Source organism: Heterodontus francisci, chromosome 1 (genome assembly GCF_036365525.1).
Source record: "Heterodontus francisci isolate sHetFra1 chromosome 1, sHetFra1.hap1, whole genome shotgun sequence".
Classification (NCBI taxonomy): domain Eukaryota; kingdom Metazoa; phylum Chordata; class Chondrichthyes; order Heterodontiformes; family Heterodontidae; genus Heterodontus; species Heterodontus francisci.
In genome coordinates, this window is record NC_090371.1 from 224624113 (window position 1) to 224647391 (window position 23279).

A 23279-nucleotide genomic window follows, 5' to 3' on the forward strand; every position below is an offset into this window, starting at 1 on the left:
TAAAGCCACTATATAAATGCAATTTGTCTTCCAGTTGCATTTGCCTCCAGAGTCCCTATTGCCATATACCACATCATCTTTCAACCATCTTAAGGTTCTCTGCTGCATGGTAGATACTTCAACACTTCATGGCTGAATACTGAGTCAACAGTTCTAAAGCCAAAGATAGTTGGGTAGGGGTACATTTTCTCTAAACTTCTATGATAAAAACTTGGATTGTGTACCATAATTGAACATTTATTGAACTTGCGTTCCATTTACAGCAAAAGGTAATTCGAAACTTTTACCCATTATTAGAATTAAAAGTGATTAAAAATACTTTTTAAAGTAAAAGTTGATCTTACTGCTCTATATTTTTACCTGATAATTGCAAACATGGAGTTAAAGTTCTTGCATTCTCTACAGTGCAGTGCCATCTTGATAAAGTGTTTAATTATCTTCATCCTTTTCAGTTGGTTTGGCTCTCTAAGGATCTCTGTTGCAACCCAGAATGTTTCCTGATTGATAATGTTCTCAAATTTCTTAAGACTGACACAATCAGTTTTTGACTTAAGTTTGAACAAGTCATCTATGTACTCTGTGGGTTCAATATTACGAAATAGTTCAAAGTTCCTCATGGAGAGCTGGGTGGCAACTTCAATCATGCTTAGTTGCAGTAGTGTGATATGACTCTCCCGAAGCAATTCCTGAGCATCTTCATCTGAGCACAGTGTCTCTGTCTCCATGTTGTTCTTCAGATAGTACCTTAGGAAGGAAAAAATAATCAATGCTACATTAACTGAAAGGAAAAGAACTCAACAACACTGATCAGACTTATTCCAGGCACTTAAAATGTTTCTGTTTTCAATTTACTTTGTAGCAGCAAGCAATTAGCTGTCCCCCTCCCCATCTTATTTTCTTTGCACTACGTTCAGATCAATAGGTTAGCAGTAACAGGACTTCCTACGATGCTCTTAATATCCTTGCATAAATCTCTTAGAAATTTCTCAAATTACCCACTATTCTATCCCAAAATGGATTTACAACCATACATTTTCATGTGCAACAACAGCAGTAACAGACTGTCTGATGTTTGCAACCTTCGCCATGGAAGGTTCCCAAACTGAATTTGAATTCCAAGAGCGGGCAGGCCCAACAAAAACATCAAGGAGTAAACGAACTCCTGCGCTTCCATGCAACTCACAGTGGTCAGTCCCTGAACAGAGAGCTGGGAGCAAATTAACTAATGGGTGAGGGGGGGGGGGGGCAGTGGGGAAGAAAACTTTACAAAATGATTTTTTAAAAATTGAAAAGAAATTCACCCAAAGTAGTGACCAATTTGATTCAGAGGTTGACATACTGCTATGCTCACATGCATTCCACCTATAATGCTCTAAATGTAACTTGAAACTTGATGTTTTCTCATTCAAATATAACAAAGTGAAGAATGTCAAGCTTATATTAATTGCTTTCCCTGTAAGAACATGGATTCTGGCAATTTAGACTTCTTTACCTGCCGCTAAGTTGGATTCGGTCAGCGAGTTTTGATAGCTGATCTGGAAGTCGTCTTTGTTTGATCACGCCTTCAGGAGTGACGGAGACTTCACATAGTGAGTATGATTCAGGAGCAGCAGTCACTGCAAATTCTCGAAGTGCCTGAATTACCACTTCTTTTGCAGTGGTATCTCTGCTGATCATGATGTAGCGACTTTGTTGATCTGCCTTGAAAACTCTTAAAACTTGATCTGGTAGCTCTGCTCAAAAAAACAAAACAAACCGAACATTTGGGTAGTATAAAGAAAGACTACTTTAGTAAGATTATACAAACATATGAAATCAACTGGCAGGAAAAAACTAGCCGATTCATCAAGCCTGCCCCACGCTATTATATATTGTCCAACAATATTATTTTCTTCTTGCTCATTAGTAAGCACTTACAAACAGGACAAAGACAACATCAGTTTATTAGTTCAAGACACAATGAGGTAATGGGAGTAAATATTCCACTTAAAATCTTTTCATTTCCTGATAACCTTCAATAACTAATGCATTATTTAGCTGCTACCTCGATATCTGCAAATAAAAATATTTTGTTTTAGATAATTTTTTGTTGGAAACAGAACAATTTATTCTTGTAAACTTATTCTTTACATATAATATTTTGATAAAGACCCAATCTCCAATACATAATGGCCTGGATTTTCCATTAAGAACAATGGTGAGAATATCAGCTCTCACCATTATTATGGAGTAAATCAAATAGGGACTTCTGGTGTCAGCATATGTGCATTTAAACATAGAAATCCGGTATTTTGTGTCCGATTTACCCTATTCCTCCACAAGTTCCACTACATCAATAGTTCACTGATAGACTCAACATTAAAATACATGAAGGGCGTGAGGTTTCTGTAGTTAACCACTAGTTACCCAATAAACATGCCAGAAAAAGGGTCCATGCATCCAGGTAAAAATGAAATTCTAACAGCATGACAAACCTTTGTTACTGCCAAACAGCCTGTCAAGCACTGAAAATTTACAAGCATGGAATCTCATTCCTTCAGTTACAAAAAAACACGTGCTTTTACTTTTTCCTTGTCTGTTATCTCTCTCTCAATTCCATCTTTCCCTCACTTTATTTCACTTTCTGTACATGATTTTACATTGAAGTAATTATCCTAATTTATTCTTCCTGCTTTAGATTGCATGTAGATTAGATTAGAGATACAGCACTGAAACAGGCCCTTCGGCCCACCGAGTCTGTGCCGAACATCAACCACCCATTTATACTAATCCTACACTAATCCCATATTCCTACCAAACATCCCCACCTGTCCCTATATTTCCCTACCACCTACCTATACTAGTGACAATTTATAATGGCCAATTTACCTATCAACCTGCAAGTCTTTTGGCTTGTGGGAGGAAACCGGAGCACCCGGAGAAAACCCACGCAGACACAGGGAGAACTTGCAAACTCCACACAGGCAGTACCCGGAATCGAACCCGGGTCCCTGGAGCTGTGAGGCTGCGGTGCTAACCACTGCGCCACTGTGTATCAGTGAGGATTCTTTAATCTCATTGGATGAACACGACACACTGTTGTTTGCCCTGCTCACACGTCACATGTCCCTGTAGAGGGTGCTGCGCTGAAAAGATTCCCTGATAACCATAAGTTACCATCAAAAATACACAGAAGATTTGTAGGCAGCTGTAAATGTAATGAAAGTTAAGTGCCATTCCTTTGCCGCTGACTGCAAAATCTGGACCATTAAAGTAATCTTGACTGCCCAACTAAAATTTGGTAGTAGACTTAATAAAACACCAAAGCCATATTGTCTATGCTACCCCCTTGCAATTTTAGCATCATATGCATTCTGATTTGCATTTAGTAAAACTCATTTTTAACTACACTGGAGAAATCATCTAGTTTTAAGAAGGTCATAGCAATATTGTCTCTAAATTTAAATTTGCTATATACTCTTGTAGATGAAGGGTAACAAAGTAGACAAAAGTTTGTAACGCAACAAGGAGCTGAGATGAGGTCAAATTTGCCATAAAATAATTCGATGACTTGTCAAGCGTACCTCTTGGAAAATCTAATAAATTTAATGTCAAACTAAAGTTCTACTTTAATAAAAGCAAAATACTGCGGATGCTGAAGGGTTCCGAAGAAGGGTCACTGACCCGAAACGTTAACTGTGCTTCTCTTTCCACAGATGCTGCCAGACCTGCTGAGTGATTCCAGCATTTCTTGTTTTTGTTTGGGATTAATGTAGGATTAGTATAAATGGGTGGTTGATGATCGGCACAGACTTGGTGGGCCGAAGGGCCTGCTTCAGTGCTGTATCTCTCTATGACATCATGCGACGATGGGAGCTAAATTAAATCAATCATTTTAATTTATTTAAATATTCAAATTGGGTACCATCACCAAGCGGCAGAGGGGCTGCCACGAGGCCTTGCTGTTGCCGGTAATATCGGGCTGGGTCCTCCCAGCTTCAGGGTGTGTGGCAGCCCTCTCCTGGAGGCATTTTCCATCCCCCCACCACACAACCCAATGGGGTGGGTAAAATCCAGTCTAACTTTTCAGGTCGATGACCTTCCATCTGATCTGGGATCATTTTGCTTTGTCTATAGCATGCTGTTTGTAGTGTTTATATTTAATGACCAAGAGTTGGATGTACAGGGCACATTTTCAAAACTTTCAGATGCCACAAAACTGTGAACTGTGAAGAGGATAGACTTCAAAAGGGCATAGACAGGCTGGTGGGTTGGGCAGACAGGTGGCAGGTGAAATTTAATGCACAGAAGTGTGAAGTGATTTAGTAGGAAGAACAAGGACAGACAATATAACATAAAGGGTGAAATTCAAAGGGGGTGAATATACAGACAAACCTGGGGCGTATATGTGTACAAATCATTGAAGGTGGCAGAGCAGGTTGAGAATGTAGTTAAAAAGGCATACAGGATCTTAGGCTTTATAAATAGAGACAGAGTACAAAACCAAGGAAGTTATGAAGAGCCTTTATAAACGACAAGTTCCGCCTCAACTGGAGTTGTGTGTCCAATTCTAGGCACCACACTTCAGAAAGCATGCAAAGGCTTTGGACAGCGTGCAGAAAAGATTTACGAGAATGGTTCCAGTGATCTGAGACTTCAGTTACGTGAACAGATTTAAGATCCTGGGGTTGTTTTCCTTAGAGATTTGATAGAGGTGTTCAAAATCATGAGCGGTCTAGGCAAAGTAGATAGACAGAAATTGTTCCCACCGGCAGAAGGGCAGAGAACCAGAGGACACTGATATAAACGTAGGTAGTTTTGGGGTGGTTATAATTAGCTTTACTTTATCCTTTGAGCTGATACTAACACATTAGTTAAAGGAGTCAGTTATATTTTACACTAACGTGTTACAAGTAATCAGTCAGTCACAATTAATCTTAAAATCTTGATTGAGTTATGTCTTTGTACAAATTGTGTCTTTGTTCCAATTATATAGCTTGAATGTAGCTTTAATAAGGTAATTGTTTAAAGCCTCAGTTTCTGTGAGATGAATAATATATTCTGTTTCAGCACAAAAGAATGGCGAACCCTGATAACCTTCAGCAAATCTAACAAAGAATCATTTTTTGTACAAAATCCACGTGGCTTGCACAAGGAGATAATAACTAAAATGAATAGAACTTTTCATAGCATTTTTTCATAATTACTGGCAGGTATCCTATCACTTAAGTCCCAACTAGAATAGACTAGCAACTGATATAACAAGGTCTGGGCCACTATCAGACCAAACACGAAGGTGGCCTGATGGCCAAAAAGGGTTAAAGGTCAGAGTCCACAATGCCTCATTGCACAGATTCCCAAGAAGATCCACCGAAGCAGAAGGATTCCAGAATGTTGTTATGACCGCTGCTAGAGCCCACGATGTTGTGCCGAACCTTTAACCTACTCTAAGATCGAACTAACTACCTACCCTTCATTCTACTATCATCCATGTACCTATCCAAGAGTCGCTTAAATGCCCCTAATGTATCTGCTTCTACTACCACCGCTGGCAGTGCATTCCACACACCCACCACTCTCTGTGTAAAGAACCTACCTCTGACATCTCCCCGAAACCTTCCTCCAATCACCTTAAAATTATGCCCCCTGGTGATAGCCCTTTCCACTCTGGGAAAAAGTCTCTGGCTATCCACTCTATCTATGCCTCTCATCATCTTGTACCCCTCTATCAAGTCACCTCTCATCCTTCTTCGCTCCAATGAGAAAAGCCCTAGCTCCCTCAATCTTTCTTCGCAGGACATGCCCTCCAGTCCAGGCAGTATCCTGGTAAATCTCCTCTGCACCCTCTCTAAAGCTTCCACATCCTTCCTATAATGAGGCGACCTGAACTGAACACAATATTGAGAGTAGGACTACGTGAGTTGCTCTTGCAGAAAGCCACAATGATGTGACAACCGAATAGCTGCCTTCTGTGGTAAATGTGCTGATAAGTCATGACTGCTTTGATTCGGTCATGATGGCTTTCATTCTGTTGCAGTGCAGATGGAGGATAGTCCATATGCAGTTTCAATAACACAGGTACTTACTATTTTAATTCTGACAAACTCCCAAAATATATTCCATCGTAGCTCTCAGTCATATTGTTACCCTCACCCCACCCCAACCTAAATATAATAATGGAGTCAACAGGACACCCAAAGTAATCAGCTGGAAGGAGCAGTTTTGAGGGCTGGTCCTGTCAGGGCTGCAAGAAATGGCAGATTAAAATTAGCAGAAACAGTAGTTGGCATGGTAGAGAGAGTGATTATCAGGGTCATTCATGGTGTTCATGAAATTCAATTGAGGAAAAGTGAAAATATAAAACAGTGTAAATCATGTGCTTTCTATATAGTACGTTGATCAAATTTCGAGAAAGTGAGCCATAGTATTTTTTTTAAAACCAGGAGTGAAGCATTTACAGGTCTGGCAAGAAATGGGCTGTCAGGAATGCATGCTCTGGTTATAATTGAATGCGTGGGGTATTTCATTATGCAGATAAATGACACTTGCTTGTATTCATGCTTCAGGATTAAAAATCAATCAATATCAAGTGATTTTGTTTAAAATTGCTTCTAACTTAGACCACACCATGCTATTTTTAACCTCCTTGTTCAAACTCCAGAAACAGGAGTTTATTTCCACAGAACAATTTCATAAAGGATCACTGCACTATAAAATAGCAGGCCACTACAAAAGTGGCAGATAATAGGTATTATCAGTGCTTAAATTGTAACTGAAATTTCAGAGGAATTTTCCCCTACAGATAAGAGATGAAAACCATATTATCATTCAACTATAATACCCAATTTATTTCAGTAAGGGACTATTACAAATTCCAATATTTATCCAGTAGCAAGTTTGCTGTACTTAGCCAGTAATTTAGGAAGATAGGAACACGAATAGGCCATTTAAGCATTCAAGCCCGTTCCTCCATTCAATGGCTGATCTGCAACCTAACTCCGTAATATGGCCGTTGCCCAATATCCCTTAATACCGCTGGAGATCAAAAATCTATTAATCTCAAATTTAAAATTGATCTAGCAACAATTTGCAGAAGAGTTCCAAACTTCTACCACCCTTTGCATGTAGGAGTGTTTCCTAATTTCACTCCTGAACGGTCTGGCTCTAAGTTTTCACCTAGTCCTAGACTCCCCAACCAGTGAAAATATTTTTGCCCTCTCTACCATATCTGTTCCCCTTAATATCTTGAAAACTTCAATTAAATTACCCCTAACTTTCTGAATTCTAGGGATACAGCCCTAGTTTGTGAATCCCTCCTTGTAATTTAGCCAATGGAGCCCAGGTATCATTCTGCAAAATCTACGCTGCATTCCCTCCAAAGCTATCTGTCCTGAGCTGTAGTTCCCAGAGCAAGTAACAGTACTCCAGCTGTGGTTCAACCAAGGATTTTGATAGTTGAAGCTTGTATTCTAGTCCTCCAGATGTAAAGATCAACATTGCATAACCTTACTAAATATTTTCTTTACCAGTACATTGCATTTTAATGATCTATGTACCTGGACCCGAGTCTCTTTTTAGATCTCTGCTGTTTCTAGCTTTTCACCATTTAGAAAGTATCCTGTTCTATCATTTTTAGGTCCAAAGTGGATGGCCCCACATTTACGTACATTGAAATCCATTTGCCACAGTTCTTCCCATTTTTATTTAACAACTTCTTGTAATGTTATGCTTCCATCTACACTGCTTACAGTGCCACCTATCTTCTTGAGATACGTGGCTTCCTATCCCATCATCTAAATTGTTAATAAATGCCGTGAATAGTTGAGGCCCCAATATAGATCCCTTCAGAACACCACTTGTCACAACCTGCCAACTGGAGTACAGCTCTGAACCAGGTCAATAATTTGCCTTCAATTCCATGGGCTTCAAAACTTTAACAGCCTATGAGAGATTTTATCAAATGACTTCTGGAAGTCCATATAAATAATATCCATAGACATTTGCCCGACCAATACTTTAGTCACTTCTTCAAAAAATTCATTCAGGTTCATCGGGCATGACCTACCCTTTACAAATCCACCTGTCTCTCTCTGATCAGCTGAAAATTTTCAAGGTGTTCAGTCACCCTATCCTTAATTATAGACTCAAGTAATTTCCCAACAGATGTTAGGCTAACTGGTTTATAATTTCCTGGTTTTCCTCTCTCACCTTTCTTAATTAGTGGTGTGACATATGTTATTTTCCAACCTGAAGGAACAGTTCCCAAATCAAGAGAAATTCAGTATAGTTAGGGCATCTGCAATGTTTTCATCGATTTCCTTTAAAACCCTGGGATGGAAACCATCTGGTTCTGGTCATGTCACTCTTTAGTTCCATTATTATATTAATTAATGTTATGTTGCCCATGTTAATTTTGGTGAGTCCCTAACCCTGATTCAATGTTAGTTTCCTTGAGAGTTCTGGCATACTAACCTCTTCCTCTACTATAAATATTGATGCAATTCAGCATGTCCACCATTTCCTTATGTTCACTGACAATATCACTGTTAACTGTTTTCAAGGGGCCCACATTGCTCCTGTCCACCTTGTGAAGTGATGTATTTTGGTCGGAAGAATGAGGAAAGGCAATATAAAATAAAGGATACAATTCTAAAGGGGTACAAGAGGAGAGGGACATGGGGGTATATGTGCACTAATCATTAAAGGTGGCAGGGTAGGTTGCGAAAATGGTTAATATGGCATAGAGGATTCTGAGCTTTATAAATCGAGGCATTGAGTATAATAGCAAGGAAGTTATGGTGAACTTTTATAAAACACTGGTTCAGCCTCAACTGAAGTATTGTGTCCAATTCTGGGCATCACACTTTAGGAAGAATGTGAGGGCATTGGAGAGGGTGCAGAAAAATTATGAGAATGGTTCCAGGGATAAGGAACTTTAGTTACAAGAGTAGATTGGAGAAGCTGAGGTTGCTCTCCTTAGAGAAGAGGAGTTTAAGAGGAGATATGACAGAGGCGTTCAAAATCAGGGGAGGTCTGGACCAAGTAGATAGGGAGAGACCGTTCCCATTGGTGGAAGGGTTGGGAACTAGAGGACACTGACTTAAAGTGACTGGCAAAAGAACCAGAGGTGACATGAGGAAAAACATTTTTACACACTGAGTGGTTAGGATCTGGGAATGTACTGCCCAAGACTGTGTGGAGGAAGATTCAATTGTGGCTTTCAAATGGGAATTGGATAATTATCTGAATTGAAAAGATTTTCATGGCTATGGGAAAAAGGCAGGGGAGTGGGATCAGCTGAGTTGCTCTCGCAGAGCCGGCCTCATTCTGTGTTGTAACCATTCTATGATTCTTATCCTCATATAATTGTAAAAAGTTGTTGATTTTGATCCCTCGTGCAAGTTTCTTTTCATGCTCCCTTATTGTAGCTCTTGATATCTGTTTGGTCACCCTTTGCTGTTCTTTGTATCTTTCCTATTTCCCCAAGATCTGTGTTATTTTTTGCATTTTAGTATGCTTTTTCTTTGAGCTTTATGTTATCTCTCACCTCTTTTGTTGGCCGTGGCTGTTTTGTTTAGCAAGTAGAGCTCTTGCCACTTAGGGGTATAAACTGGTTCTGCATCGTGGTAAATTCTTTTCTGAACACCTCCCATTGATTTACCATTTTACTCATTAACAGACTTTCCCAGTTTACTGTGGAAAGTCTCTGTCTCATCACATTGAAGTCAGCCATACCTAATTCTAGAATCTTAGAAGCTGTTTCGCGTTTCTCTCTTGCAAACACTATGTTAAACTGGATGATATTGATAGCCATTAATTGAAAAAAACTATTTCTATGTACCGTGAAGAATAAATACAGAACAAGATTTCTTCCCCCTCACAAAAGCATGACAGAATGCATATAGAACAGCTATCTAACTGATAGAACAAACAGTAATCACATTTTGGAATAAACGAACACTCACCTGGTGTGGTGTTAAAATCAAGAATACGATGGTGAGACTGCAACAGGTCAGGATTACTGGACGATAAGGTGCCACTTACAGGCAGTGCAGGTGCAATATGTCTAGACTGTTTCAACCCTACTATGCTGTCGTCCTGGGACTGACCAATACCAATATCACTGTAAGAAGCAAAAGAGACAATAGTAAATACTGGATCAATATTGCTAATCTTAAATCACAAACATGCTGTACAAAGAACATATCTCATAGTATCTACTGCACAGCAACACACCATTTGGCCCAACAGCAGCTTATAATTATATATCACCTTTAACATAGTAAAACATCTCAAGGCATTTCACAGGGAACATTATAAAGCAAAAACAGAGCCACGTAAGGGGATATTTGGGTAGATGACCAAAAACTTGGTGAAACAGATAGATTTTAAGGGCATCTTAAGGCAGTAAAGAGGGGTAGAGAAGCAGAGAGATTTAGAGAGGGAATTCCAAAGCTTGAGGCCTTAACGGCTGAAGGCACGTACATCAATGTTGGAGTGATTAAAATCGAGGATGCTCAAGAGGCCAGAATTAGAGCAGTGCAGATATCTTGGAGGGTTGTGGGGCTGCAGGAGATTACAGAAATAGGGAAGAACGGTTCCATGGAGGGATTTGAAACAATAATGAAGTTTTTAAAATTGAGGGGTTGTGTCGTGAAAACCCTATATGCCAAATGGGAAATATTAATTTCATTGGTTGGAACTTTGCATTTGACTTTTACTAGAAATTCTTGCAAGTAACGTTTTTAAAAAGTAAACTGGCAGCCAAGATGGCCACTGCAATTTTCATTTAAAACAACAAAAGATCAGACATGAGACGACAATTCTGATTCAACTTAGCTAGAACAATGGGATGCTCTCGGTGATTAAATTACCTGGAATGGCCTTATCAACACAGTCTTCAAGGCCATCCACACCCATTAAGTTTGAAAGAGCCAACCCCCACCTTCAAGTGTGACTGGACAGTTTGAGGTGCAGCACCTTGAATCTCAGGAAAGATTCCAGAAAGACCTCATTAAAACAAGAAAGGGGCTTGATGGTATCAAGTGACTGCCCGCGCAGCTCTGGAGAGATTAAGCTTTGTCAAACAGAAAGCAGACAAGAGTAACTGAAAAGCCATCAACGAAGGAGGTCTCTCTCTCCCTCTCCCCAGTAAAGATCAAGAGAAAACCCAGCTGCAACTATAAAAGCCCTTAAGCCTACAGACCGCCATAGCCAGCAACCAGGGGACATGAATCAAACCCCTCTTCTGCCTTCAGCAGCCCTGAGAGAAGGAAGCCCACCACCGTGCACGTGGCCCAGTGAGGACTTCAGGAATACAATTTCAGCTGAGGACTTGAGATTTAAAACTGTATTTAAATTCCATTTATTCCAGACTTTAATCCAACCACCGAATCTGTTTTCCTTCTATAATCTATTTGTGTCTGTGAGTGTGTGTGTGACTCTCGTGTGAATGTGTAGCACATTTTTAGTAATTTTAACCGGGGTAGAGTGTTAAGAATAATAAACTTATATATTTCTAGCTTAAACTAAAGAAAACTGTCTGATCAGTTCTTTTGCAATTACATTAGAGGAACAGGAGCAAGTGCTCACGGAGGTGCTAAGTTCAACCACTGTGTTAAAAAAAGGATAAACCCTGTTGCGGTCAAACCAGAGAAGGGGCAAAAGGGGAGCCTGAGACCTCCTCCTCACCTAGCCATAACAGGCTGCTTAACTGGGAGCCAACATAGGTCAGTGAGCACAAGGGTCAATGGGACTTGATACGAGGTAGGCAGTGGCGTTTCGAATGACCTCAAGTTTAGGAAGTGTAAAATGACCAGGAGTGGGTTCGAATAGTGAAGTCTTGAGGTAACAAAGGCATGGATGAGGGTTCAGCAGTATATCAGCTGAGGTGGGGTGGAGTTTGGCAATATTACGGAGGGGGAAATAGGCAGTCGTAGTGATGGTGTGGATATGTCGGGTCAAATATGACACCAAGATTGCGAACAGGATACCAGTCTTTATGCTCCACAAGAGCTTCCTCTTAGCTTACCTGATCTCACTCATCAATGTATCCTTCTATTCCTTTCTGCCTCATGTCCATACCTAGCCTCCCCTTAAATACATGTGAGCTATTTGCTCAACTACTCCATACGGTAGCAAGTTCCACATTCTAACCACTCTGAGTAATAATGTTTCTCCTGACTTCAATTTTGAATTTATTAATGCTCATTTTATATTTATAGTCCCTAGTTATAGAGTCTCTCACAAATGCAAACATGTTCTCTACATCTGCCCCATCAAATCTCTTCACAATTTTGAACAGCTCCATCAAATCAACTCTCAGCCTTCTCTTTTCTGGAGAAAAACAACCCCAGCTGGTTCAGTATTTCCTGAGAGCTTTAACCTCTCAGTTCTAGTATCATCCTTGTAAATAATTTTTGCACCTTCTCCAGTGTCTCTATCTCTTTTTTGTAAATCGAGACCAGAACTGAGTATGGTCTGACCAAGGTTTTATATAAGTTTAAAATAACTTGCCTACTTTTGAATTCTATTCCTCTAGAAACGAACCCCATTGCTTTGTTTATTTTTTATGGCAGGCATATCTGATTCTGTTTCTTTTGAACTTTCAACAATTTTTAATTCATACTTGCAAAGTCATTACTAGCATTACATTCATTACTTTTTCCTACTTTGATACATCCTTGAGGCGGCCAACATCCCCAGCATATACACCCTACTGAGCCAGCGGCGCTTGAGATGGCTTGGCCATGTGAGCTGCATGGAAGATGGCAGAATCCCCAAAGATGCATTGTACAGCGAGCTGGTCACTGGTATCAGACCCACCGGCCGCCCAAGTCTCCACTTTAAAGGCGTCTGCAAACGCGACATGAAGTCCTGTGACATTGATCACAAGTCATGGGGGTCAGCTGCCAGTGATCGCCAGAGCTGGCGGACAGCCATAAAGGTGGGGCTAAAGAGTGGTGAGTCGAAGAGACTTAGCAGTTGGCAGGAAAAAAGACAGAAGCGCAAGGAGAGAGCCAATTATGTAACAGCCCCAACAACCAATTTTATCTGTAGCGCCTCTGACCAGCTCTCGGCACTTACCCATTGTTTCTTGAGACAAGGAGGCCAAAGAAAGAAGGAAAGGAGGAAAGAAGGAAGGAAAGAAAGAAGGAAAGGAAGGAAGGAAAGAAGGAAAGAGAAAGAACGATACATCCACAATATCTGCAATATAATGTACTTATGGTCACTTCCTTCAATTTCGTGTCCACAGTTAACTTGTATTGCTTTTTAATTCCTAGGTAAATAAATTTATAATTTTCCAAGAAAAGTGGCTACTAGCTTCAGTGCTTCTTGACTAGCAGAATGGAGAACAATTCCCTAGACTTTCCACTGTCAGTAACTCTTTTCAATGCTGAAATTGACAGATGTGTGGACATCAGATAAAAACAATGATATTCCAGTTTATAAACCACCTGTCTCACTCTTTAGGCTGACAGAAGAATAGCCAATGTGAGGATCAATGGCACCTTCAAAGAAGGGAGGGAGATGGAGGACAAAATTGAGAAAATAAAAGAAGCAAAACATACACGTAAGCCTTGAAATTCTACATAAATTATGTAAAAAAAAATTATTCACTTTGAACTTGGAAAAAAAATACTAGTTAGAAATATTTTATAACACAAATCAATGTAGGTTTTCAAAAGAAACAGTTTTAGAATGGAATCCTCAGTTCTAATATTTAATGCAAATTTCACAATTATTTCATTAAATTACAAATATGCTAGAAACTCTGAAAATAATGGGGATCATTAAGATTGATCACAAATGAATGTTTTAAATCCAACTCAAAATAAATATAAAACTACAATACACTTATGGAGCTTTACAATAGATTCAACTGAGTTCAATAAAACTTTAGGGCGGCACAGTGGCGCAGTGGTTAGCACCGCAGCCTCACAGCTCCAGCGACCCAGGTTCAATTCTGGGTGCTGCCTGTGTGGAGTTTGCAAGTTCTCCCTGTGTCTGCGTGGGTTTCCTCCGGGTGCTCCGGTTTCCTCCCACATGCCAAAGACTTGCAGGTTGGTAGGTAAATTGGCCATTAGAAATTGCCCCTAGTATAGGTAGGTGGTAGGGAAATATAGGGACAGGTGGGGATGTGGTAGGAATATGGAATTAGCGTGGGATTAGTATAAATGGGTGGTTGATGGTCGGCACAGACTCGGTGGGCCGAAGGGCCTGTTTCAGTGCTGTATCTCTAAACTAAACAATGACAAAAAGAGTCAACGGGGAACTCAAGTTTTCACTTTTGATTCAAACTCCCTTTTTAAAATCAACAGGTTAGTCACAACAACGCATCCATGAAAAAGGAACGTTACTAAATATTAAAACATGAATATTTAGCATTATTAGTGTAAGACCCACTTAGCACATGGCTTCATTAAATCAATACACCCACAATTTTCCATGCTGAAAGCATACACCAACAGCCTGCAGTACTGCAGACATAAAGAGTAAGATGTCATGTATAGAAAAAAATGCTCTACTTTTTTATGATTAAAATGAAAGAGTTAGGTCAGACTACAGTGGTTAAATTCTTACCCAAACAGCCCCCTAAACAGGGATTTGCGGAGTAAAAAGAGAAACAAATAAGTGTCCAACAGAGAAGCATGACATTTTGTGGGATTAATAAGATGTGGAAAGAAAAAGACAAAATGGGCACGAGAACATTTTCAGCATTGGTACAAAGAAACTTAAAATATTTAGAACACATATGCATTCCAAGAATGAAATCAACGTTTTCAAGAAGCCACATTAATTATTACACTAAATAGGATCACAAACCCAGATACATTTACACTTTAACATTTGTTTCATATATTGTGGGCGTCACTGGCAAGGCCTGCAATTGTTGCCCATCCCTAATTGCCCTTGAAAAGGTAGTGATGCGCTGCCTTCTTGAACTGCTGCAGTCCATCTGGTGCAGGTGCACACACTGTGCTGTTAGGGAGGGAGTTCAGGATTTTGATCTAGCAACAGTGAAGGAATGGCGATATATTTCCAAGTCAGGATGGTGTGTGGCTTGGAGGGGAATTTTCAAATGGTGTTGTTCCCACGCGTTTGCTGCCTTTGTCCTTCTGGATGGAAGCGGGCATGGGTTTGGAAGGTATTGTCGAAGGAGGCGTTGAGAGTTGCTGCAGTGCATCTTGTATAAGGCACAAACTGATGCCACTGTGCATCAGTGGGGAGGGAGTAAATGTTGATGGTGGTGGATAGGGTACAGATCAAGCAGGCTGCTTTGTCTTCAATGGTGTCGATCTTCTTGAGTGTTGTTGGAGCCGCACTCATCCAGGCAAGTGGAGCGTATTCCATCACACTGCAGATTTGTGCCTTGTAGATAGACCAGCTTTGGGGAGTCAGGAGGTGAGTTACTTATGCACAATTCCCAGATTCTCACTTGCTCTTGTAGCCACAGTATTTATGTGGCTGGTCCAGTTCAGTTTCTGGTCAATGCTAACCCCCAGGATGTTGATAGTGGGGGCATTCAGCAATGGTAATGCTGTTGAATGTCAAGGAGAGATGGTTAGATTCTCTCTTGTTGGAGATGGTCATTGCCTGGCACTTGTGTGGTGTGAATGTTACTTGCCATTTATCAGCCCAAGCCTGAATGTTGTCCAGGTCTTGTTGGCATATAGACACAGACTGCTTCTGTATCTGAGGAGTTGCGAATGGTACTGAACATTGTGCAGTCATCAGCGACCATCCCCACATCTGACCTCATGATGGGCAGAAGGTCACTGATGAAGCATCGAAGATGGTTGGCCGAGGACACTATCCTGAGGAACTCCTGCAGCAATGTCCTGGGGCTGAGATGATTGACCTCCAACAACCACACCATCATCTTTTGTGCTAGGTATGACTCCAACCAGTGGAGAGTTTCCCCCTTGATTCCCATTGACTTCAATTTGGCTAGGGCTCCTTGTTGCCACTCTCTGTCAAATGCTGCCTTGATATCAAGGACAATCACTGTCACCTCACCTTCTGAGTTCAGCTCTTTTGTCCATGTTTAGACCAAGGCTGTAATGAGATCAGGAGCTGAATGACCCTGGTGGAACCCAAACTGAACATCAGTGAGCAGGATGTTGCTATGTAAGTGGCGCTTCATAGCACTGGTGACAACACCTTCCATCACTTTGCTGATGATCGAGAGTAGACTCATAGGGCAGTAACTGGCCAGTGTTGGAACCATTTGGCATGAGAACCACCTTTATTTGAAATGCATTTTTTAAATCATATAAAATCAATAAACAGACTTTAAATTGGTGCTGAGCATTTGTAGTGTCAAGCCCAAGCAGAATATTGACAGAGAGATACCAAAACAAAATTAAGCCATGTAAATGTGATATTTACAGACAAAATACCAAGAGTTTCAAAACTCCTTTTAATAAAAAACTCCAGGGAATGGCTTGGCCATGTGAGCCGCATGGAAGATGGCAGGATCCCCAAAGACACATTGTACAGCGAGCTCGCCACTGGTATCAGACCCACCGGTCGTCCATGTCTCCACTTTAAAGACGTCTGCAAACGCGACATGAAATCCTGTGACATTGATCACAAGTCGTGGGAGTCAGTTGCCAGCGTTCGCCAGAGCTGGCGGACAGCCATAAAGGCGGGGCTAAAGTGTGGCGAGTCGAAGAGACTTAGCAGTTGGCAGGAAAAAAGACAGAGGCACAAGGGAAGAGCCAACTGTGTAACAGCCCCGACAATCAAATTTTTCTGCAGCACCTGCGGAAGAGCCGGTCACTCTAGAATTGGCCTTTATAGCCACTCCAGGCGCTGCTCCACAGACCACTGACCTCCTCCAGGCGCTTACCCATTGTCTCTCGAGATAAGGAGGCCAAAGAGAAGGGAATTAATGGCCTGAATTTGTCCATAATTAATAATCCACTAACAAAACCATGGAACATGTGATTTGAAACATTCCATTTTTGAGAATGGAATTAAGTTAGTCGGCTACCTCAATTTCTAGAAAAAAGAATTTTGAAGAATAAAATTCAGTTATTACATTGGCAGCAGTTATGCTGTGCAACAATAACTGAAGAGCATTTTTGAAGGTTACCAATCACAAACACATAAGACTTTGGAGTTGGGTGCATTTTACTGCACTTCTGCCATAATGACATCAATTGTAGTGGAAAGCAAGCTTAGGAAAAACAAGGAAAGGAAATCTGATACTAACAAGATTTTTCTTAAACAAAATTTGTGACAGATAATGTCCATTTGTTCATATCTGAATTCCCAGCACTTTAGTTAACGACAATTTTTAAAACAAAAGTTTTGAAGAAAAATAGAATCCATGCTTTGTACTGAAATCATGTCCCTTCTATATTAACTTGCAGGTGGAAACCTTATACTTTGAATATAAACTGTCCAATTGCATAACATATTGCTTGTTGGTTATTTAAATGATACATTTACATTTTAAAGCACACCTATTATTTGGTTAAGGTAATACTACAACAAACATTTTGGAAAAAATTAACAAGATGAGGCGATTTAATGGTAGAACACCTTACAGACACTCAGACATCCCATTTCCCTATTATTCAGAGGTTTTTAAGCTACAAATTCATCTTCACCTTCTCCTTATTTCTTGATTTACCTCATCTCCACTAGCATTTTTGGTAGGGCCTTGACACCATATAGGGTCCATTTTGAAAGAAATTGAAGAAAATCTCCACTGTTGTCTAAAACTAAACAGATTAAACAAGCTTGAAAGACAAAAAGCTTAAAATATAGGAAATAAAAATGTTAAGTAATCTCATGGTTCCTGCTCACTGATGCTCAGTTTAGGTTCTGCCAGGAACACTTGGCCTAAAATTCCTCAATTCCAGAGGTGGGGTGAGGTGAGAGTGACTGACCTCAACATCAAGGCAGCATTGGGCTGAGTGTGCCACCAAGAAGCCGGAGTAAATCTGAAGTCAATGGAGTTCGGGGGAAAGTTCTCTATTGGCTGCAGCATGCCTTACACAAATGAAGATGGTTGTGGTTGTTCCAGACCAATCACATCTCAGCCTTAGGACATGATTTCAGGAGTTCCTCAGGCAACACCCTGGGCCCAACTATCTTCAGCTGCTTCATCGAGGACATTCTCTCCATCATAAGGTCAGAATTGGAGATATGTACTGATGTGTTCCATTCACAAATACTCCAACAATAAAGCAGACCATTTCTGCATGCAGAAAGACCTGGGCATCATCCACACTTGGGCTGCTAAGTGGCAAGTAGCATTCCTGCCACACAACTGACAGACCATGATTATCTCCAACAAGACAGCATAACGATCTCCCCATGACATTCAATGGCACGATCATCGGCAAGTGCCCACAATTCACATCCTGGGGGGTTACCATTGACCAGAAACACAATTGAATCAGCCACATAAATTCTGTATCTACTAGAACTGGTCCTGCTGAGTATTCTGTGGTAGAGTGGTGGCCACTGCTGGCACTGCAGAGGCCTTGAACCCAGGCCCAGCGCTGAACCCCGGACCTCAGGGAAGTGAGGCAGGGTTGCCGGGGCCAGGTCAGGAGGCCCCAGTGAGGGGGAGTTGGGGAGTGGTCGTGAAGTCCAGGGGGAGAGGATTCCTGGGAGGTCCACTGTTTCCCGACCGGGGCCCTCCATGGGCCACAGATTGCCCATGGAGGAGGGGCCCCCCATCTCGCCCAAGCCTGCAGGGAGGGCACCTTGTTTTACAGGTTAAATCCCAGTGGTGGGGGGGGGGGGGGGGGGGGGGGAGGGAAAGAGTGCAGGCGGGGAAAGAGGCCCCTAAGTGGCCGTTAAGAGGCAACTTAAGGGTCTCCATCTCAACTGGGCTCTGGGCATGAAAGCGGTCATTGTCCTATTCCACCCTGGGAAAATTGCTTGGCGACGAGGCAGAGACAGCCTCTCTGACATCCCCGCCATTCATCGCGATCTTATGGCACCCCCCCCACCCCCCGTGTCCGATCCCACCTCAGGGTGGACCCATAAAATCCAGGCCGTGGGGAGGGAATTCCAGAGTCTGGGGCCTATGCAGCTAAAGATACTCAAGAGGCCTGAATTAGATGAGTATAAGTATCTCAGAGAGCTGTGAGGCTGGAGAATAATATAGAGATAAGGAGGTGCAAGGAAGGTCATGTAGGAATTTGAAAACAAGGATTAAAATTTTGAAATCAAGGTGCAGCTTGACCAGGAGCCAATGCAAGTCAGCGAGCACAGGGGTGATAGGTGAATTGAACTTGGTGCAAGTAATGACATGGGCAGCAGAGTTTTGAATGACCTCAAGTTTATGGAGGGTAGATTGTGGGAGAGCAAGCAAGAGTGTGTTGGAATAATCAAGTCTGGAGATAACAAAGGCATGAAAGAGGATTTCAGCAGCAGGTGAGCTGAGGCAGGGATCAAGTCAGACAAGGTTAGAGTTTAAAATAGGCAACCTTAATGATGGCGCAGATATAAGGTTGGAAGCTCAACTTGGGGTCAAATATGACACCAAAGTTGCGAACAGTCTGGTTTAGTCTTAGTTGCCAGGAAGAGGGATGAAGTCTGTAGCCAGGGAATGGTGTTTGGAGGGGAGACTGAAGACAATGGCTTATCCGACATCTGGTACTGGATGAACAGAAATTTCCTCCAATTAAATGTTGGGGAGACTGAAGACAATGGCTTTCTGTTTCTGTTCATCCAGTACCAGATGTTGGATAAGCAGTCTGATAATTTAACAACAGTGGAAGAATCATGAGAGGTGGTGGTGAGGTAGAGCTGGGTGTCGTCAGTCTTTATATGAAAACTATACAGGTCGGCGCAACATCGAGGGCTGAAGGGCCTGTACTGCGCTGTAATGTTCTAATTCTTCTCATTCTAATTCTAAAACTAATGCTGTGCTTTTGGATGATGCTGCTGAGGGGCAGCACGTAAATGAGAAATAAGAGTGGGCCAAGGATACATCTTTGGGGGAGCACTGGAGGTAATGGTGCAGGAGCAGAGTGATACTCTGGCTATAATTAAATAAATAAGAAAGGAACTAGGTGACAGCAGTCCCACCCAGCTGAACGACAGTGGAGAGGCTTCGGAAGATGGTATCATCAACTGTGTCAAAGGCTGCAGACTGGTTGTGAAGGATGTGGAGCAACAGTTTACCTGGTGTCATAACAGCATAGGAAGAAGCCATTTGGCCCATCAAGACGATGCTGTCTCTCTGTAGACCAATCCAATCAGTCCCATTCCCCATGCTCTATGCTCTATGCTCATTGCCCTCAAGTGCCCTTTTGGAATCACTCGCCATTGCTGCTTCCACCACCCTACAGGCGAGTTCCCAGTCATTACCACTCACTGCATAAAAAACTTCTTCCTCACGTTCCCACCCTCATCTCTTGCCCAAAACTTTAAATCTGTGTCCCCTAGTCCTTGTACTGTCAGCTAATGGGTACAACTTTTCTTTGTCTAGAATAGACAAAGAATAGAAGGGCAAATTATTATCTAAATGGAGAGAAACTTCAGAATGCATCGGTGCAGAGGGATCTGGGTGTCCTCGTGCATGAATCGCAGAAAGCTAGTATGCAGGTATGCAGCTAAGGAAGGCAAATGGAATTTTGGCATTTATTGCTGAAGGAATAGAACATAAAAATGGGGAAGTGTTGCTGCAACTGTCCAAGGCATTAGTGAGACTGCACCTGGAGTAATGCGTACAGTTTTGGTCCCGTTACTTGAGGAGGGATGTAGTTGCATTGGAGGCAGTTCAGAGGAGGTTCACTAGATTGATTCCAGGGATGAGGGGTTTTTCTAATGAAAAGAGATTGAGCATTTTAGGCCTTTACTCTCTAGAGTTTAGAAGAATGCGAGGAGATCTAATAGAGGTCTATAAGATGATTAAGGGGATTGACAAAGTAGATGTAGAGAGGATGTTTCCTCTTGTGGGGCAATGTAGAACAAGAGGTCATAGTTTTAGGATAAGGGGTAGCAGATTTAAAACAGAGATGAGGAGAAATTACTTCTCTCAAAGGGTCGTGAGTCTGTGGAATTCACTACCCCAGAGTGCAGTGGGATGCCGGGACGTTGAGTAAATTTAAGGAGGAGCTAGACAGATTTTTAATTAGTAATGGGTTGAAGGGTTATGGAGAACTGGCAGGAAAGTGGAGTTCAGGCCGATATGAGATCAGCCATGATCGTATGGAATTGTGGAGCAGGCCCGAGGGGCTGAATAGCCTATTCCTGCTCCTAGTTCTTATGACCTTATCTAAACCTGTCATACCTTTGTACACCTCTATCAGATCTCCCCTCAATCTCCTTTGCTCCAAAGAGAACAACCCCAGCTTCTCTACCCTAACTGTAGCTAAAATCCCTCATCCTTGGAACCATTTTGGTAAATCTCCTCTGCCCCCTCTCAAGGATCCTCACAGTGGCGGCACAGTGGCGCAGTGGTTAGCACCGCAGCCTCACAGCTCCAGGGACCCGGGTTCGATTCCTGGTACTGCCTGTGTGGAGTTTGCAAGTTCTCCCTGTGTCTGCGTGGGTTTTCTCCGGGTGCTCCGGTTTCCTCCCACAAGCCAAAAGACTTGCAGGTTGATAGGTAAATTGGCCACTATAAATTGTCACTAGTATAGGTAGGTGGTAGGGAAATATAGGGACAGGTGGGGATGTTTGGTAGGAATATGGGATTAGTGTAGGATTAGTATAAATGGGTGGTTGATGTTCGGCACAGACTCGGTGGGCCGAAGGGCCTGTTTCAGTGCTGTATCTCTAATCTAATCTAATCTAATCTAAAAAATCCTTCCAAAAGTACAGTGACTAGAACTGGATGCAATACTCTACTTGTGGTTTAATCAGAGATACCGGTTCAGCATAACTTCCCTGCTTATGTACTCAATACCTTGACTAATGAAGCCCAAGATCCCATATGTTTTTCTAATTACTCTCTCAATACGTCCAGCCACCTTCAAAGATCTATGCACATTAATCCTAAGTCCCTCTGTCCCTGTACACTCTTTAGAACTGTGCAATTTAATGTATTTGGATTTTCAAAAAGCATTTGATATGGTGCCACAGAAGAGTTTATTACACAAAACTAAGGCTCATGGGATTGACAGCAAGATAGTAGCATGGACTGTGGATTAGTTAATGAATAGAAACAGAGAGTAGGAATGAACAGGTCATTTTTCAGATGCAGGGTTATAATTAGTGGACTGCCACACGGTTCAGTACTTGGGCTTCAGCAATTTACAATCTATCACTTTGACAATGATGAGGGAGCTGAGTGTAATGCATCCAAGTTTGCTGATGATATACAGTTAGATGGAAAGTAAGCTGTGAGGAGGATGTAAAGAGGCTGCAGAGGGATATAGACAGGTTGAGTGAGTGGGAAAGTTTGTGGCAGATAGAATATAATGTGGAGAAGTTCAAAGTTATCCACTTTGGTAGGAAAAATAGAAAAGCAGAATATTTTTTAAATGGTAAGAGATGGAGAAATATTGGTATTCAGAGGGAACTGGGTGTTCTTGTACACATATCACAGAAAGGTAACATGCAGGAACAGCAAGCAATTAGGAATGCAAATTGTATGTTAGCCTTTATTACAAAGGAATTTTTTTATTCTTTCATGGGATGTGAGCATCGCTGGCCAGACCAGCATTTATTGTCCATCCCTAATTGCTCTCGAGAAGGTGGTGGTGAGCCACCTTCTTGAACTGCTGTAGTTCACAGTCCATGTGGTGTAGGTACACACAGTGCTGTTAGGAATGGAGTTCCAAGTTTTTGACCCAGCGAAAGTGAAGGAATGGCGATATGGTCCCAAATCATGATGGTATGTGGATTGGAAACAGCTCGCAGGTGATGGTGCATCTGTTGCCCTTGTCCTTCGAGGTAATAGAGGTTGAAGGTTGGGAAGGCGCTGTTGAAGGAGCCTTGGCAAGTTGCTGCAGTGATCTTATAGATGGTGCATGCTGCAGCCATGGTGTACCAGTGGTGCAGAGTGAATTTTTTAAGGTTTTGTCACAATCACAAAGGATGTCATTTGTGACTTTGGTACTATGGCAGGGAAGGAAACCTGATAGGAGGGATTCAAACATGGAATTCCAGGAAATTTGGACACCAATTTGGGAGGCAACAACATGTTCAAGGACATTGGAGCGGAACAGGAGGTTGGAGATGGGGCAGTAGCTTGCAAGGACAGTGAGGTCAAAGGTTAGCTTTTTGAGAGAGGTGATGATGGCAGATTTAAAAGGAGAGACAGAACCATTAACAAGATCAACTAACATGGGGACCAAGAGGGGAAGGTGGGTAGTCAG

At 41.8% G+C, this 23279-nt stretch overlaps 1 protein-coding gene across 6 annotated transcripts in view; it reads right to left on the bottom strand.

The window, feature by feature from the left end:
- Nucleotides 1-23279, bottom strand: part of rapgef2b (Rap guanine nucleotide exchange factor 2b) — a 660162-nt gene that overhangs the window by 112383 nt on the left and 524500 nt on the right. For all 6 annotated transcript variants that reach the window (XM_068041792.1, XM_068041802.1, XM_068041811.1 and 3 more), the window contains 3 exons: nucleotides 9945-10102; nucleotides 1493-1733; nucleotides 361-744 (listed from right to left, as the gene is read on the bottom strand). In XM_068041792.1, the coding sequence (XP_067897893.1) occupies nucleotides 361-744; nucleotides 1493-1733; nucleotides 9945-10102 (783 nt within the window). The remainder of the gene's footprint in view (nucleotides 1-360; nucleotides 745-1492; nucleotides 1734-9944; nucleotides 10103-23279) is intronic.